Raw genomic sequence first — 18,927 nt, forward strand, 5'->3', positions numbered from 1 at the left:
AGACATTCAGTTTGGATGAAAATGAGAAAGGAAGAAATCAGCTGTTTGGGTCCCCTTTTTAAGAAATGGTTTATAATTGTCAGCTACCTATTAACAGGACAGGTAGTGAATAGAAATCTCAACAACAAGCACATAAACGTTAACAAAATCCTGACAGAGGTTCTATTCCTTAACCACAAATAGTTTCTGCTACCTGTGTCTGCTGAAAACCCCAAAATATTAATACAAAAAATAACAATGGGGTCTAGCTTCTTAACTTTAAAAACATATTGGCTTCAGTTGGGTTCCAAACTTTGTTTATTTTTTTAAAGTTCAAAAACACTTACTGTATTAAAAAGAAGCAAGCTGAAGAGAAATGCAAAATGTGACAGGCAGCCTCTAAACTTTACAGATGGCATACAGTTGTAAAGTTGAAGGTGCTTACATTTTTTACAAACCAGTAAGGCCAGACTAGCATTTTTTTGTAGTACCACTGTACTTAACTGGATTTATCTGTTAGGGGTTAGCATTGTTACCAATAGGTTTGTTCACTCAGTTATTTATATTTTTCTTTGTAGGAAATTGCTCGCAATAAGGTTGCTATGCAGTTTTTCAGTGGTGAACCACATTAAATTATGTAATTATTTTTATAAAGAAGTTTAAAAAAACAAAACACATCACTTCCAACAACAAGCAAACACCTGAAGTGTGTGAATGCCTAAAAATCCTAACAGTTACTATCTGTTGGCAGCCACTTGCCGCCCAGAAGCTAAAAACACAAGGGATTTTTACCTGCTTGTCTGAAGATGCAAATAGAAACCTTAAACTGATATTTATTCAAAACCATTTACCAGGGCGAGCTAACCAAACCAGAAAGGTAGAAAAGAATTTTGAGAAGCTTTGCTAGTAAACAATATTATCATAGATTATGAATGAATTAATGAAAAATAAATTATTATTATTATTACTATTATTACTGATAAAAATAAATACTTTCAAAAAGTTAGATGTGGAATATTTAAGTTAATAAACTTACTCTTGTATTGTTCCTTTCTGCTTTCAGTTCTGAAATTTCCTCTTCTTTTTCAAGAAGCTGTTCCCTGCATGCATTCAACTCTTTTGTCAGCGCAGCAAACTCCTGTGAACAGCAAAAAAAATAGGGTCACCACCATAGAATTAGCTGCACAACCCAGTACACGATAGTAAATATTCATTTTTTCACAGGCATTCAGTTCATTTTCAATTTTAAAATATATCATGTAACAGAGGACCACATTTTTATAGAGAGGTGCATCATCTAGAATGAGCACCAATGAGGGTTAAAGTTACCATTATTATCTCCCCCAATGTAGAAAGTGCCCTTCTCCGTAAGATTGACATACCTTTGTCAAAACATACTAAGAAATGTTGCAATTATCTGCAGCTGGCAGACAGAATTGCGCTGGCAAAGGCTTGGAAAACGCAATCCATTCCGCTAGCCCCAGTAAAAGCTAAACTGAACTGGAATATGATCAACGATAAACTTACATGCACTCTTAGGGACATACGTCACATCTTTGAACTTACTCAGGACCCGTGATCTGCTTACTGTTCCACAATTCCATTTCCTTCCTGATGTGGATCACCCAACCTCCACCATCCCTCCTTACTTCCCCCATACCCATTTCCCCTCCCTTTCCCATCTCTGTGTATTAAATGGCCTAAATGTTGATAAGAGATCTCTTCAACGTAACTGTTGTATAATTTTGCAATGTTAACTAATAAGATCCTCTCTGTAGGAATGTAAATATGATGCTATTGCTTTTCCAGTGACTGTTTATGTCTAACAACTCTTTTGTTTACCTTGTTACCTCAATTCCTTTTTGAATAAAAAATGTATTGAAATAAACTCTTACAAATAAATCCCCTCAATAGGGGACACCAACAGCAAAAAAAAAAAAAAGTTAATATTATTTTAGGTTACTCATATTCAGACAAATTAAAGGACACTGAAAAAAGTTGATGATTTAACAATCCCAGGATATTTTCAAGGTGGTGGAAAATCTATATACAATTGCTTAGAAATGAACCTTTCACATCTAAAAGACCTGGAGCAGCAGGCAAAGGAAGAGTGGTCCAAAATTACAGTGCAATTTTTCACCACAAAATTTCAACTCCAAAAAAAAATTTCACCACAAAATTTCAACTCCAACAATTAGGTGGAGTGTGCCAATAATTTTGTTCAGGCCATTTTTGACATTTTGTGTGGAATGTCTGATTTTCCAGTACCAGCAAAAGAAGGAACATGACAATACCAAAGCATTTGTAATTGCATCAATTTTCTTGGAAAAGTTGTGCAATTACTGACATAAATGCAAGGGTGCCCATATTTTTGCCCATGGTTGTATATTTATTTTCCAACATTCTATTCTTAATGATTCTCATTTTGTAAAATTCCCCCAAAAAATCATTACAAATATTTGTATTACTAGGGTTATAGTCAAGTAAAAAATCCTCCTATTTCAAACAGTTGAACTCACACGGTTTATAATTCCAAGTAATGTTACAAAATAGCTTATATACATTTTTACCCAGCATATATTTGATACAAGTTAAAATATTTTATCAATCTTCTTGTAGTATTTTGTTATGCAATGGTATGGGATACTAATGGGCTGCACTCCTGAATCTGCCTTGCAGATGTACATGAACCAGGGGAATTCTGTCATCTACAATCTTTGTTTGTAACAAAAATGTTGTATGTCTGGTCATAGTTTACAAGCCCAGAGGTAAGAAAGCCTTTGCATAGTTAATGAAATTTGACAAGCACAACTGCACTTTTGAAGTTCGTACACAAGTTATTCAGCTGGGAAGTGCGAGAAAGTAAGCATGATTAAACTGGTGAATACCGAAGTTCAGCTTTTTTTTTTCTTCGCATACATGGCCTGCCGGGGTTACGATTTATATTCTTCGATCTCCAACATCAGAGAAAGCATCCTGTGTTTAAGGGAAGATGGGCTAATTAAGACTTCAAATATATTGTCATCCTTGGTGCTGCCAAGATTACCCAGTTCAACCAAGTACCCATGGGTACAATTTACTTCTAGTTGGCATTTGTACATATCAATGATTTAGATTCTATATATATCTTCATACATAGTAAACACATTATCAAAACTTATTTGTAACATAAAAATAATATTTTTACTTTTTAGTTTTGGATAGATTAGGGAAAGGTTAAAATTTGGCAACTCTTTAAACAATTTTTACCACTAAAAGGCTAAAACTACTTGCAAAAAATGGTCATTTTGTTACAGGTGTTTTCAGGTGGTAGAGTGTGCAAACAGTTTTCCAGTGCTCAGTGCATCATACAGGGCCTGAACTGCCAGAACTATTGAACTTCAAATGCCTAAACAAGCCTTGCAAGCCATTATAAGTGTCTGCAAATGCCTGAATAGGTATTGCAATCGCTGCTGACATTACATTCAATATGGAGGAGCTCAATGGCACGCTCAAGGCTTTTGAATGTCTACATAAGGAAGGAAGGATTTTACAGGTGTCAGGCAGAAATATGTGAAGTTTCCATTTCATTATAGAATAGGATTGGAAGAAATGCATAAGCTGACTATAGTAAGACCGATAAATAATGGGTACATTAGAGCTTCAGAAGACCACTGTTTTTTTTCTACTGAAGCAAAGTCCATGCAGCTTCCACAAAATTTCAGTTGTGTAAACTAGGGCTATACCATTTTCTATCACAAGTAAAAAAAATTTCCGCAATGATCTGAATTAAAGAAGTACCCCCTCCCAAATCTTTCAATTCTAACAAAGCAAATGCCTTCTGTCGAGTGCACTTATAAAGAACTCCAGTCATTTCTTAAAATTAAAATGTAAAGCGTTGGAGCCCCTTTCATGCTATTGTTTCCATATGTCATGATTGGGGTAATGGCCTTCATTCAGCCTATTCTCTGCTTCTATGAAGAATAGTTACTGCTTTGTTTGATTGATTTCAGAGACCAGCACCTGCAACAGAAGCAGTCAGCGGGATGACCCTGAAAGCTTAGCACAGAATGGCATGGAAGGCTTATAAGAGACACTTGCAGTTAATACCAGCCTGAACAACAATCCAAGATGGTGGACAGTCATTTGTGTGCCAAAAAGTTAACACACATGGTTTATCCACCCCAATAACTGTTTGTGAACTTTTTTGCTTATATGGACTTATGATTATACTGTATTGGACAATCTGTTAATGACAACTAGATACCCACTTAAGCCCTCCAATACAGTAGTGATTCTCTATGCTTATAAAGATTGATGTATTTGCTTATTTTAGTTAGAATCTCTTTGCTTTAACTGCTAAGCATTTGATTTTCTCTGTTGCAACAATAAATCTTCCCAATTAGAATCTACTGTCTCATCTCTGATGGTCCGTTTGGAGACCCCCTAAAAGAAACAGACACATAGAATGGAAAGCTCTTTTGGAGAGGGAGATGGGTAGAGAGACAATGGATGTGCATTCTCATGCCATTTAGACAATTATTCACATGAGATTGGTGGTGCAATATTTCTTATAATAAAAAAAAGAAAAAAACAAGACGAATTTGGTTCTCAAGCTCCTCCGAATGCTAGTCATTTTTGTTAGGAATTTTTATACTTGGTCATTATGACAGTCAAACTATTTGCCACTTACATATTAAATGAACACTTTTTTAATCCAAAAGGAAAAGGCTAAATATGTGCATAACAATATGCAATGAACTAATTAAAGGCTTACAAACGTCTGACATCTCATTTGCTGAACACCTGCTGAGAACCATGTACACACAAAGTTCTGGCTTAGCTAACAGCTGTACTAATAATATGTTATTTAATCAGCCCTATATATTAACTTAAACAAACAAAATAATTTCAGTTTGAAAACCACAAATACCTCTTGCAATCTAAAATGGACAACAAAAATGTCTTCCTTTATGTCAATCTAATTAAAGTAATTTGTGGTGCTAAAAGCAAGCTCCCAAAACAGTTTCTATGGAAACACAACTTTCTTGAGAACACAAACGTGGGTGTTGCAATTCCACCAAGATTTGAAGGTCATGGAAGGACGGTATCAGGGTAGATGGGATGTACATATGATGGCTGACTATTGTTGGAGAATCTGGCGGGATTGTCCTAACACTGAACACTCCAGGAAAAGCTATAAGCGTAAATTTTTTACATAAACCGCTTACCCGATTAATTTTCAAATGTCAAGGGCAATTACAGTAAGTGGTAAACTGCGATGTCTGGAAGATGCTCTAGACATAGCTTGAAACCTACATTTACGTAAACAGTTACAAAATACTTTTATATCCATGTACAGGTTTATTGTTAATAAGCAAACTTGTATTTTGTAAATATCATATAACAATTAAAAGTAAACAAACCCATATTTTTAAAAAGTGAAACAAATATAAGCTAAACTCTTACAAACTGCAGACAAGTGTTGTTATTTTTCTTTATGGAAAAGACTTCACTTCAATTTTCTTTACTTCAAAGACTTCATTTTTATACACAATCAATGTTTAAAGTGTTAATACCCTAAAATATGCAAAACATTACTTGTTATTATCATTTACATGGTTTAAGGAATGCTTTCTCATTTCTGTCTAAAGGCTATGTACACTTTAGAGGAAAGACTCATATATTTGGCAAACTACACTTCCTTAGGGAGGCTACAAGAGTCTCAAGGTGCTAGGGTATAAATCTAAAGCTGTTGCTGGTGGAGGGAAACTTCTGAATGTGAATAGGCACCCCAATGCACCACAAAGAAATGTAGTGCATGCCCTGCTTTCTGAAACCACACATCAATGAATAATAGTCTATTGGTAAGGTGAGTTAGGGAAGATGTTAGGAATAAATGCCAACCCAGTGCACCAACACATGTCATGTGAGTTGCAATACCACTTACAGGGAAATGCATATATGAATGAAATGCACCAGTGGGAACCAGTCCTAAAATTTCTTTTAAGACTTTCTGACTTTCTGTATGTGAGAGAACACAAGCAAACTACCATTGGTGATATTGAGAATAGTTTCCCCATATTACAAAACAGGGTAGCAAAATACATTTCCAGTAATCAAATTATAGGTTCGTGCACTTCAGTATTCTCTAGATTGAAACAAAAAACTTTTTATCAGAGGATTCAAATAAAAAAAATTATTTCCCTACTGGGACCCAAGAAAATAATTATTCCAAAAATAATAAAACAAAACATAAACAGTTAATTTATCAGTTCCTCTCAAAGTATAGATTTAATATTTAACAAAATGTTATTTAAGTCATATTTATAATTTAATACAGAAGATATATGTCTGACTATTCTTCTAATGTAAATGCTTACCTGAAAAGGCACCCCTGGGTACTCAAAGAATAACAGTGCACCACAGTGACTTTAGGGTGCATTAACACTGACCTAAGTATGCGAGAAGCTTAAAGTCGCCTAACTATTAGGAATCTGAGTATACACTGCACAAATGCCACAGTTCTTGCACCCACATATTATGCAATAATACTCTGCAACAGCAAAATATTTCCTATACCAACGTTCACCTCTGAACCCTCCTGCAACTCCCTCCACTACTGATTACCCCTGCATCCCCCTGCACCTTCCTTTATCGCTGCTCATCTATGATTTAGTGGTTGATTTAAAGTACTGACAAGGTTTTACTTTTAATACTATTGCCAACTCAGCAGAATTAGTAAAATTATTCACAAATAAAAGGCATAAGTTCCATTAGCGATTAAATCCCTTTGCTACTGAGAGGTTAAACCACTTTTTGGCAGTCATCTTGTTTGAAAATCCATATTATTCCAATGAGATAATCGTCTAGGAGGAGTTAGAAGTGATTCAATCCTCTACACATGTTACAACTGAACAATTAGTAATATGTAACATACATTTTGATAACTGCACACCACCCATAAACACACTCCATGTCCTATGACAGCAGGTGACAAAGTTGTGAATCTTAAACATGCTAAGAAGTATAGACAGCAGAGAGCATTATGTCTGCATCAGTTTTAACAATGTCATTGTCCAGTTACAGACTGGGAGCAGGAAGGTGACTTAGTTGTGCTGCTAAAACCCAGCAAGAAAAAAGTCAGGCCACCAGGCTCATTTTATTGCCTGGAAAGACAATAAATCAGGACCAGATGGACAGAAATACATATCATATCCAGATTAACCTTTTGACAGGGCACATTTAGGACCTAAAAATAAACTAAAGCTACGTACACACGCGGAAGACAGTGTGGTCAGAGGTTGTGCGGTGCTCTACGTAGTGAATAAGCAATTTATTTTTTTACTTACACACGTATTTTCCTTTCTTTCAGATCATGTCTGGCTCTGCTGTGTCTCGTAGTAAGTGCCTAAACAATCCTGATTCATTTTGTTATATCTTATATTTTTGGCAGTTTCACCATTCCCAGCCAAAGTGCAAACATCAGCACATTTGTAGAGCAAACCTATTTGGCATATTTCAAAGTTAAACTTGGTGATCAAGATAAGTTTTGGGTCTCTCATAAGGTGTGCAAACAGCATGTTGAGGGTTTACGGATGTGGACAAAGGGAACACCTGATAAGCTGCCATTTAGAATACCTTTGGTTTGGCAAGAGCAAGGAGATCATTTCAGTGACTGTTACATTTGTATAGTGAAAATTTCTGGATATAACAAGAAAAATAAATGTAACATAGAGTATCCTAGTCTACCATCGTCTATACGCCTAGTGGCTCATTCAGATGAAATCCCAGTGCCGGTTTCTGTTACACTACCCTCTCTTAAAGAACATGATTATGGTGATGAACTAGGTGACAAGAATGATGAAGAGTTTGAACTTGAAGAGGACTCTGTTCGTAAGGGATTTGATCGACATGAGTTGAGTGATTTGGCACGTGATTTAGGACTATCGAAGAAGGCTTCAGACCTCTTAGGATCAAGACTGCATGAGAAAAACTAACTTGAAAAAAGAACAAAGGCACAGTACATTTCTGCAGTATTTTAGAACTGACAGTGGCTTTGTGTATTGCCATAACATTCCTGGTTTAATGGAGGGATTTGGAATTCTAATCTATAACTCAACTGAATGGCGACTAATTATCGATAGCTCAAAGCAAAGCTTAAAGTGTGTCCTCCTTCACAATGGCAATATATTTGGGTCAGTCCCAATTGGTAACTCAGTTTCTCTTTGTGAAGATTATGCAGACATAAAGAGAGTCATTGAGTTGTTGCAATATTACCATCACAATTGGGTCATCTGTGTTGACCTTAAAATGGTATGCTTCTCTGGTATGCTATCCCTGTTATCTGTGTAATTATGTGGGACAGTGAAGCTTGTGAGAGGCATTGGGTGGAAAGGAATTGGCCTCCAAGATCTGCCCTAAAATCAGGTCCAAACATTCTACATGAGCCACTTGTTGATAGAAAGAATATTATATTCCCGCCTCTGCACATGAAACTGGGCCTGATGAAGCAGTTTGTTAAAGCTTTGCTAACTGAAGGAGACTGTTTTAAGTACCTTTAAGTACATTTCGTTGGAAAGGATCGTGAAAGATCCTTTCCAACGACAAAAATTGGAAGTGTGTACGCAGCTTAACTCCTCTAAAACACACACATAAAACAACAAGTACCCAGAATTGTCTATAGATGATAGACCTATATCGCACATTAATTTAACTCATGTCTCCGCTCCTACATTTTCCTTCCACTTCACGTGTATGATGATACCTATCAAAATATGCAACTAACATTTAACTCCGAATACGTCATAGGTGCACTTATTTTTGAAGGATATATATATATATATATACACATCTTATATATGATTGTGTGCTTGTTACTCTTTAGTAATCCTTGATATGATGACTTTAAATCTTTATATATATATATATATATATATATATATATATATATATATATAGCAGCAATTTCAGCTGTTTTATTGAGTCATGTTCTGAGTAACTGTGCTGATAAACAGGGCAGATAAATTATTGTGGTTTTAAAGAACTAAAATGTGTAAGAAGCAGAACACATCTTCAGGAATACCAGGATATGAATTTTCACAGATCACACAGAATAATACAAAAAAAAAAACATAAACCACTTGTTGCATTAGCTAACTGGCCCTTGGGATTTCTGGAACTGGGCTAATAATTCAGCTAATACAATAACTGTTAAACATTAGACAAAGGAAGATGAAGTATGGTAGCAAAAACTGTACAATAATAGGGATGTTTTGACAAGATGACACTAAAGGGGAAGTTTGTAGGAAGTTTGACTTGAGACAAAAGGGTCTGTACAAAGCAGACAATGATAGTGAGGTACTATCTCTAGTGCAGATCCTCCTGGGAGGGGAAAAGGAGGAACAGAGATTGTAGTAAGTCATACCATCACGGAAAAGTCATGCAGAACAGTGGAGGTATTGTGTTTTCCAAAATGAAAGTCTACCAGATTCAGTCAAAGATGTTTTTTTCCTTTCAAGCGGAGCTTCACCAGAGCACTACAAGAGTAGAAAACAATGTTTAATGATGCCTGAGGATTAACATGCAGACATATGCAATGTGCTACAAAATGGCATGTGATTTCAGTTTTAGATTTTACATAGATTTGCACTGGCAATTTAAAGCACACACACACAGACACACACATCTATATATATAACACTTATTACTGCAATACAATGGTGTGAATCCAGCCTTAAAGTTTGAAAAATATAGTTTTATATTGTAATGTATAATATCTGCATGGTAGAAGTAATATTTGCTGGTTACACATGATTTTGCATCCTGCTTTCCAATGTTATACAATAGTTGTATTCCACTCTTCCCGAAGTGGAAAACTTTGAAGTGAACAAATTGTATAAACAAATGACTTTATGGTAATGTTAAAGAGAATTTATTTAGCAGTCAGAGAAAGCCGTTCTTTATTTAATCTGGTCATCTCCTTCCTATTAATATACCAAACTGTATATTTATTTATCACAAAGAAAAAAAACTGAAGTGCAAAGACACTAACACAATTCATATAAAAAATTGATTTACATAATTAAATGGCAATAATGATGAAAATACATTATACTTGTTAAAATAATAATGATATAAGGAAGTCCCACTATTGTTATCCCACGGGAGGATTTTGCCCCCAGTATTTCTTCCTCCTTCCTCTCTGCTGAGTCTCAAGATTTCAATCTCAAACTTCTTACACTTGACACTTGCAGTCTGAATTATTTCACCTCAGTCCCACCTGTTTAATAATAATAATAATAATAATAATAATGTCTTTTGGCTGCTTATGAATATACATTTTAAAAGTATATTTTAATTGTTAATATTGTCTTAATCTGTATTGCCTGGAAGTGTTGTATTTATGTATTCTTTTTTTGTGTATTACTTTATTTTACTAATAAATGTATGTATTTAATTCTATTTTAAGATATGAACCTCTTCCTGGTGTGTAGAAGAAGATGTGTATTTCTTGTACTAATACACTGGGGTGTAGTTAAAATCAGGGTGATTGAAAATATCCAAGACTACCCAAAACATACAATACATCTTACATAAAATGCCACTTAAAATAATACAAAAGTATAATATTTGAAACTGTTGACAAAGAGGCTAACCCTTCCCTACAAAAAATACTGAATTATTTATACCGTTTGAAAAGTTTGAAGAGAATTTAAGTATATATAATAAAAAAGTAAGCCAGCTAATAACTAAAAAAGTTTTAGTGAAGATTGTCCATGTAGGAGAAGTCATAACTGATTTTGTAGGTATACATACTCCTATTAAATATAACGGACAATAGACTTTAAAAAGGTATGCTAGGTTAAATTAAGCTTTAGCCATATTTATACTCAGCTGTTAAGTAAGTAAACTTAGAGTGCCAAGTATAACTCTTGAGTACTCACCTAAAACAGAAATCATGTGACTTCATAAACAAATAACCCATTCCTGTCCCATCCACTTTTCAACTTTGTAAATTACAAGCTGCCTTCTTTGTTATGACCCATCGGCATAACAGCCAAAACGTTCTTCTTATCAAGTCACTCTCACCCCAACAAATGTGAGATGGAGGACACGAAATGATCGCAAGGGCACAGACAGTTTACACAAATCCACCTATGTACATCCACAATACGTGTATTCTGTATTTCATGTTTTAGGTGGCTCTCTAGCAGTAGCATCACAAAGCCTCACCATTCCTGCTACACAGGATCAGTGCAAGGACATCTGAGTGGCAACTGTAGCCACGCACCCTCTTATATGGGAAGGTAAGTGGCATCAAGTGCCCTGCCCCTCCCCCTTATGACATAATTCTGGATGCCACAGAGCCTGGACAGATGTCAACATGAGACTTCCATCTGGTATACCAAGTTTATTGGTGGAGATGGGGAAAAATTAGAATAGTAAATAGAACAAATTTCTACAAAATGAAAGTGTATAATATGGACATGTTGAATTAATGCATGTTCATTAACAAGTTAACATGCATTGCATTAGGGGGTGCATTAAGATAAAATAGACATGCAGCATTTTTCCAAAACAGAGCACCTCAATCCATTGTAGTTGCTCACCTTTGTGGTGCCCTGCAACCCATGGACATTGGAACACTGCTTGTGGTGCCTTGGGGTACTATTTAAAATAAATGGCACTGCAATCTGATAATGAGTGTAACACACCTCAGTAAAATCACGTATTTTGAGCAGAATAGCTTGAAGGGCAGTAAAGCAGCTTTTCACTGAAATGAATAGAGCTTCAGCTAAACATGCATCAAGGATGAGATACAGGACTGAGAAAACAAAGATTGCCAGGAAACCACATCTTTCTATGTATGGGATGTATGTAAAGAAAAGAGGTCCTGACAAGGATACGTCCTTTATTGTAATAAAGTAGTTAAATTATTTCTTGCTGTAGTAGATAAAAAAATGAAAAGCTATAAAGAATGACATTTCATATTTAAATGATACGTGTAATCAGGTCATTAAAAAAAGCAATGGAGCCACAGTACAGCAGGCAAGGCAACATACATTTGTGTATACAAGAATCAGACTTGGAACATGTGGGTCAGGGGGAAATGGCTTTAGGCTTTAAAAATTCCTATATCTGAAAAACATCTGTTTCAATGTTGTGTATTAATTTTGGGGAGAGACACTCTTATTAATAGTAACAAGAGACACTCTTATTAATAGTGTAAACAAAATAAACTACAGCAAGAATCCAGATTTTAGTCCTGTGCTTAGCTTTGTGAGTGCTACAAAAGCGGGATAACGCTAGAAATCTATGGCCATGTGAAATAGATCAAGCCTAAAATACCAAACCTAAAATCTCCCTCCATCTCTCTCTCTCTCTCTTTCTCTCTATATATACATATATATATGTGTATATATATATATATATATATATATATATATATATATATATATATATATATATATATATATATGGGATGAGGAAGTTGTGACAGTCATTGTGACTGGTAAAATAGGAATACAATAAAAACCAGCGTTGCTAATTTGTAATTAGCAGCTTTACATTAAAAAAAAATGTAGGAACACAACATATTCCCCTCTTGTAAAGTCATCTAATAAAAGGGTTGCTAAGATACGGCTTTACACCTCCACGTGTGAAAATCACAGCTCTCTGCTAAATTTGTAACTTTGTATAATGCACACCAGGCTCATGTATGCAGCTGAAACATGCACTACTGAGCTAGGTTTTGTGTTTATCTTTGTAGGAGAAAACAACATTCTTGTCTGTATGGCTATGTAGACATGTACACAATATAGTATATATTGCTTTATTCTCCAGCTGGTCAGGCATACAAGAGTACATTAGGAATCACAAATCATCCAAAAAGTATATCCATAGGAAATGACACAGGTGAGGTCTTTATATATCCCTGGCCTCACCTAATGCCTCTATGTGTTTGTGTCCACTTGAAAAGAGAAATCATTATTACAAACAATACCATCCGACATGTCTATCAACTTGTCATCATCTGCTTATAGTTATCATAACTGAGTAACCATTTTTTAACCTGCTCAACCTAAGGTATGCAAAAAATGTGAGGAAAAGGGTTTTTTCAGCTCATCTTATGTTCACTGCTTTGGACGCTAGAGACCGCAACAGCAATAGTGCTCCCTTAGAGCAGCCCTTCTCAACCAGGGCTTCTAGAGGTTCCTTAAGAAATGATCAGTCTGTGACTTTAGGTTGAATTAACTTTTATCAATGATTTTTTTGGCTATCTATAAGGGTGACGTTCCTGCGGCCAGAGACCACACCACACTAATGTACTGTGAGCTGTGGATATATTAATTATAGATGGGGTTTCCTAAAGACCTGAAAGTTATTTCTAGGGGTTCTCCAATGTAAAGGTTGAGAAACACTGATGTAGGGGGTTCCTATACCTCCCCTTTTGTTTCTCACACCCCTTCTCCTACGGTTTCCCAGTCCCCAGTGTATGTATCTAAACCATCCGTTGGAATGCTTCTGTTCCTTTAAAGATGGATACTCCCTCTAAATTGGTTCCCAGGTCTGTTTCTGCTAAAGGGCTGAGACCGTTAAACTTGTGATGGCCCCTGTCAGAAATGGTGTGCTTACATCTGACTGGCCAAAGGGTGATGCGACATCTCAATTGACTGCCTCTTTCTGGGAAGAGTGATGTTTTGTGACTCGAAATAGAAAAGCCTAAAATTCCCCCTAATTACCAGGAGTACTTATTTAAAAATTGGCATTAAGAGAAAAAAAGGAAAGTACTGAGTTGAAAGTGGGAACAGTGATGTTTTGCAGCTTGCCTGCCATTTTTTGCCCACTGACAGATAGGGATTCTTTGAATATATTTTTTTCTTGGAGGGGATAGAAAATATTTCAGAAATAGAAGATAGTTTGCAAGCTTCTTTTTGTGGTTGGGGTCCAATAGTCAGGTAAAAGCGAAGGTTAAAAGACATTCACCTACAGTAAGTGGCTCTAATGACAACTCTTTAAAAGCGACAACCCGTCCATAGACCAACAATAAACCTGTGAGTCTGGTAATATTTTTTCAGTCAAACTGATGCCAATATGTTGTTTTCACAGAAGACCAGGTAAAGCTTTTTTAACAGATATTCAATTTGTAAAGGTATAGACCTTATATGAGGAAGTGTGGGTATGGTTAGATGACACCATGTCATTGAGGTGGGGATTGGGAGGTCAACTGTCTTGGATGCCACTGTGAAGGGACATTGGAATCTACACTAGATTAATATCTACAGGCTCCAACCTAAATAGTATGCAACTTTAATATTAAATAATGGTGGACTGAAACTAAGTATATTTTAGGTGCCACATCCTAGTCATATATTAAAATATCCCACAATAAACAGGTCAGATTGTTTAATGAGGAATATTTTGCAAACCAAATAGAACAATAATTACTTCTTTAAAAAGATCAAAACATTATATTTTACAGCCCCCTTGGGGGTGTGACTGGAAAAAAGTTTCAAAGATCAGTTTGACTGTTTAATGACTCATTTTAAAGTACCTAGCAAGGGCCTGATAAATCTAGTAGAGGTATAAATGGATCTTTCTTACAGTTAGAAACAGAGAAAGATAGTAATAAAAAATACATTTGCAAAAATGATGAAATAGGAATATTAATATATGAAAATATATATTTGATCAAAACGTGATTTAAAGTAGTTGTACCATTTATAGTGTATTAGACTAGCATTGAATTTAGCAACATTCATATCACTAAATCCATTAAATGCAAGTTTTACCTTTTGACCATGCATATACAAAATGTGTGCTCCTAATTAAAAGGCTTATAAAATAAATCTATGGAAAGCATTTTTTTTGGAACATGAAAGATGTAGAATGGCTTAAGGTCATGTGCCTGTATGTGGTAATCACTAGGCATCCTCTTTTTATGTAAATTTTTGGTTCACATATTGAGGAAAAAATAGCTTGAATCATAGGGAATAATTAAAGTAATACATGGATGACAGGTATTGATAATTTGTTCTGTGACAGACCAATTAGTTTTGTTTCATCACAAATTCCCCCCCCCCTTTAGGTTCCAATGAACTTGTATGTAAATGAAGATTATCAAAGTTCATGAGGTCAGGAACAGTAGGAGTAGAAACTCGGTTATGTTGTCCCCAATAAATTAGCAGAGAGATGTGATTGCCTGTTCCCGTACTTGGCTAATTCAAAGTGACATAAGGTTGTTGGAATCAGTAGGCCAGAAAAATGGTGTAACTACTGTAGTCTGGATAAATAATTATAGTGTATAGAAAAATTAGATGGCTTCTAATGCAGTAATACATAGAATTATTACAGTATTTATATAGTGCCAACATATTACTCAGCGCTGAATTTACTAATAACATTGCATACATAAAATGTAGATGATGTCCTCAAGTTCGACAATTCATGGTAAATCAGGTTCATGTGGGTTTGAAATTTGTGTTTGTCCAAAACCTTAACTTTATTCAAATGAAAGGACTCTGGAGAGTACTGGAAGCATTAGCTTTTTGGTAATTATAAAATAAATCACTAAAATAATATAATTTTATATAATATATATATATATATATATATAAATTTTATATAATATAAAAAACATTTAAATTATGGTTATTTCATACTTTTCATGTTGGGGAGTATGGAAGAAGAAGACTAATAGATAAAAATTATGGTTATTTGTTTCTCCTTTATAAAGTAAAAGACAATATCACAATTTGTAAATTGTGGATGTTCCCTCTTTTCTTGAATATTCAAATAAATGCCAACCCCTAAAGTAACATAAATGTATGGAAGAGTGAAAGGAAAACAAATATTTATTGGTAAAATGCATTGTGCAATTGTTATACACTTAATAACAATACATGATTAATTACAATCATTCAAATATATGGTTCATATCCCACTTCTATTGGTGGGGTGTAGGATCTAGTGCTACTCACATTAATCCTAGGATAAAATTGGTAGTTGACACCATAAAGGAGTGTTAGAGAAGGGAGAAAAAAAGTTGATCTCAATTTCCAATGCATTTCACCACAAAGCTTCCTCGAGATGATGAGACCAATGGTATACTAATGGTATACTATATATAAAATAATTATCATTATGGCTATACTCTTATGCTTATCAGTATATTAAATTATGCCATTCAGAGCTTTAAATCTACCTGTAAACTTCTACAAACTCTAAAAAGAGGCACACATTTTAAAAATCTTTATGTAGCTAAAAAAATTAGTTTTATAATGCACTTTGTTCTTGCCGTTTAAGAAATATTTTCAAGCTTTTTTGAATCTTAGTATGCTTTTATTTAACATTTTTGCAATTATTCTTGTATACATGTACAGTCATGAGAAAAAGAAAGTATACGCTCTGTCAATAATAAAGTTTTACATATCAGGTTTAAATTAGGTAACTCTGGTCTAAATGAGGTGAAAATAACCTTAACACATGAAATATTACATTGCGTCATTATACCAAAAAATATGGTACGCTCACAATTTTCATAGAAATAAAAAGGGTAAAAAGCAACCAGGTGCTTCCCATCTAATGCACTTAATTTTTGATCATCCACAATGGTGATCACCTCTAACAAAACAGAAGTTTTGGCAGTTTGCTGGTCTGGAGCAACCAGGTATGTGTTAACACAATGCCAAAAAGAAAGGACATCAGCAGAGATCCTAAAGAATCAATTGCTGCTGCCCATCAAACTGGGAAGGGTTAGAGGACCATTTCTAAAACATCTGAACTCCATTTTTCTACAGTGAGAATGGTTACTTACAAGTCAAAAACATTCAAGAGAACTGTCAATTTTTATTGGAGTAGTACCCCCAAGTAATTCACCTCAAGATCAAACTGTGCAAAGCTCAGAGAATGGCAAAAACAAAATAAAAAGCTACATTTTAGACATCTGCATGATAAATGTTAAGGCTTGTGACAATTGAAAGAAGGCTGAACTGGTATGGCTTGTTTGGAAGAATTCTAAGAAGAAAACATGGCAGCATGGCTTAGGTTTGCAAAGATGAATTGGATGGGAACCACAGGACTTCTGGAACAATGTCCTTTAATGTTATTTAGACAGACAAGACCAAAGTGGAGATGTTAGGCCACAATACACACAGCCATATTTGGTGAGACCCAACATAACCTATCAGTACAAACACTTCATACTAACTGTCAAGTGCAGTGGTGAAGTGTTGATGATTGGGGCTTGTTTTGCAACCACAGGATCTGTAGACCTTGCAGTTATTGAGTCGACTAAGAACTACCTTGTATACCAAAAAGGGTCAACTGTGAGGCCATTTGTGCAACAACTAAACCCTGAATGAAATTAGGTCATACAACAGGACAATGATGGTAAGCACACCAGCACATCTTCGATAGAATGAAAGGAAAAGAAAATAACCAAGGTGTTGCAATGTTCCATTTAAAGTCTGGGCCTCGACCTGGTAAAGGAGCAGTGCATGAACAAACACCTGCAAACCTCACTGAACTGAAGCACCTTTTAAAGAACACATTAAAAATAATTGGTATCACGTATGGCCCACCACAGGTAGTACCAGAGAATGATTTTAACCTTTGTGTTAAAGAGTCACAACCAAGGCAGCAGGTGACAAACTGGATCTCAAACTGTTCCAACCACCTAAGGGCCTGAATCTTTACATGAAACTGTGTGCAAGTTCAAAATAATTTTTGACAGGGTGAAACAGAAGCAGAGCCAAACTTACAGGCACATGACTTCTGGTATAGTGTTGCACAGCCGGTGATCTTAGTAATACTAACTTCATTTACAGGTAATTTGTACACAGTAAAGGGATCATTTAAAGTGTGTTGAGTTGTATTTCACTGCGCTGTGCCAAAAAAATCACAGATACAACTTGGACAAATCTGTTGGTACCCCTTCCTCCATGAAAAAGGAAACTCTCCATTCCAACTCTTGTTTACCAAAAATTTATTATGCAGATGTTCCACTTCAGGGTACTCCAATATATTGTTCATCGCCATTCTTATTTCCTTTTACCAGTGTGTTTTGGGTCATTATTCTGTTGGAAGTACAGTATAGTACATTTTACTTCATAATTGAGCTTGTTGATCCAGAGATTTTACTGTTTGCTGCCACATTTGCCAGCAAAAGAGACCAAAACATAAGCAAGCATCTTCTATGTTAGATAGTAGACATGGTGTACATTTCTGATTGCAAAATTAAAGACACGTGTGATACTAACTAAAGAAAAAAGCTTGGTTAAAATACTTTAATCCAATTATTCATCATCTATTCCAGGGGTATCAACAAATGTGTTTAGGTCATTTTGAATATCTTTAGGGAATAAGAAATACTTTATTTTTTTACACTTTCTTTGCTTTACTTATGTTGTACTGCAGGATTATGTGACAAAACCAAATTTAAATTAATCATTTTTCAGGAAAAAAGTACTTTTTAATTTCCAACAAATGTTTTCACTCACAAAGGGAACTTGTTTCCTGCTAGAAAGGGCACTTTTTGGAGCGCAGAATGGTGTGTATTTATACACAGTGACTGAGGCTTTATTAATCTTAGTATAGTACAGTGTTTGGTGTAACAGTAATAGAAAGGTAGTAAATATAAATGTAAATAGTAAAGTAGTAAAGGTAGCCAGTATTTCTAAAAACAGCCGTGCAATTAGAAGATCTAGCCACAGTTTTAAAGGGCAGCCACATAAAAATATCATACATGATGTGGCCAAGAACCATAAATTTAAAACCTAATATGGACATTCCTTTTTGTTAATGCAGCACATCTTAATGCATGGTGTGTGTCTTGTGGTGTACTGCAATGCGGGTGTATTACTGCTATAGTGCAACCATAAAGCAAAGCAGGGATCACTTCTCTGATTCAATCATTATTTAAACTTCAGTTATTAAGCTCTCTAATTAGCGGTACTTTTAGCAAGG

At 35.1% G+C, this 18,927-nt stretch overlaps 1 protein-coding gene across 1 annotated transcript in view; it reads right to left on the reverse strand.

Moving 5' to 3' along the window:
- The window catches only part of PPFIA2 (PTPRF interacting protein alpha 2), a gene marked incomplete in the record, with an annotated part of 101,759 nt that overhangs the window by 67,942 nt on the left and 14,890 nt on the right, over positions 1–18,927 (reverse strand). The window contains 1 exon segment of the mRNA XM_072399014.1: positions 1,016–1,117. Coding sequence (XP_072255115.1) covers positions 1,016–1,117 — 102 coding nt within the window.

This window comes from Pyxicephalus adspersus, chromosome 2, assembly GCF_032062135.1.
Source record: "Pyxicephalus adspersus chromosome 2, UCB_Pads_2.0, whole genome shotgun sequence".
NCBI lineage: Eukaryota > Metazoa > Chordata > Amphibia > Anura > Pyxicephalidae > Pyxicephalus > Pyxicephalus adspersus.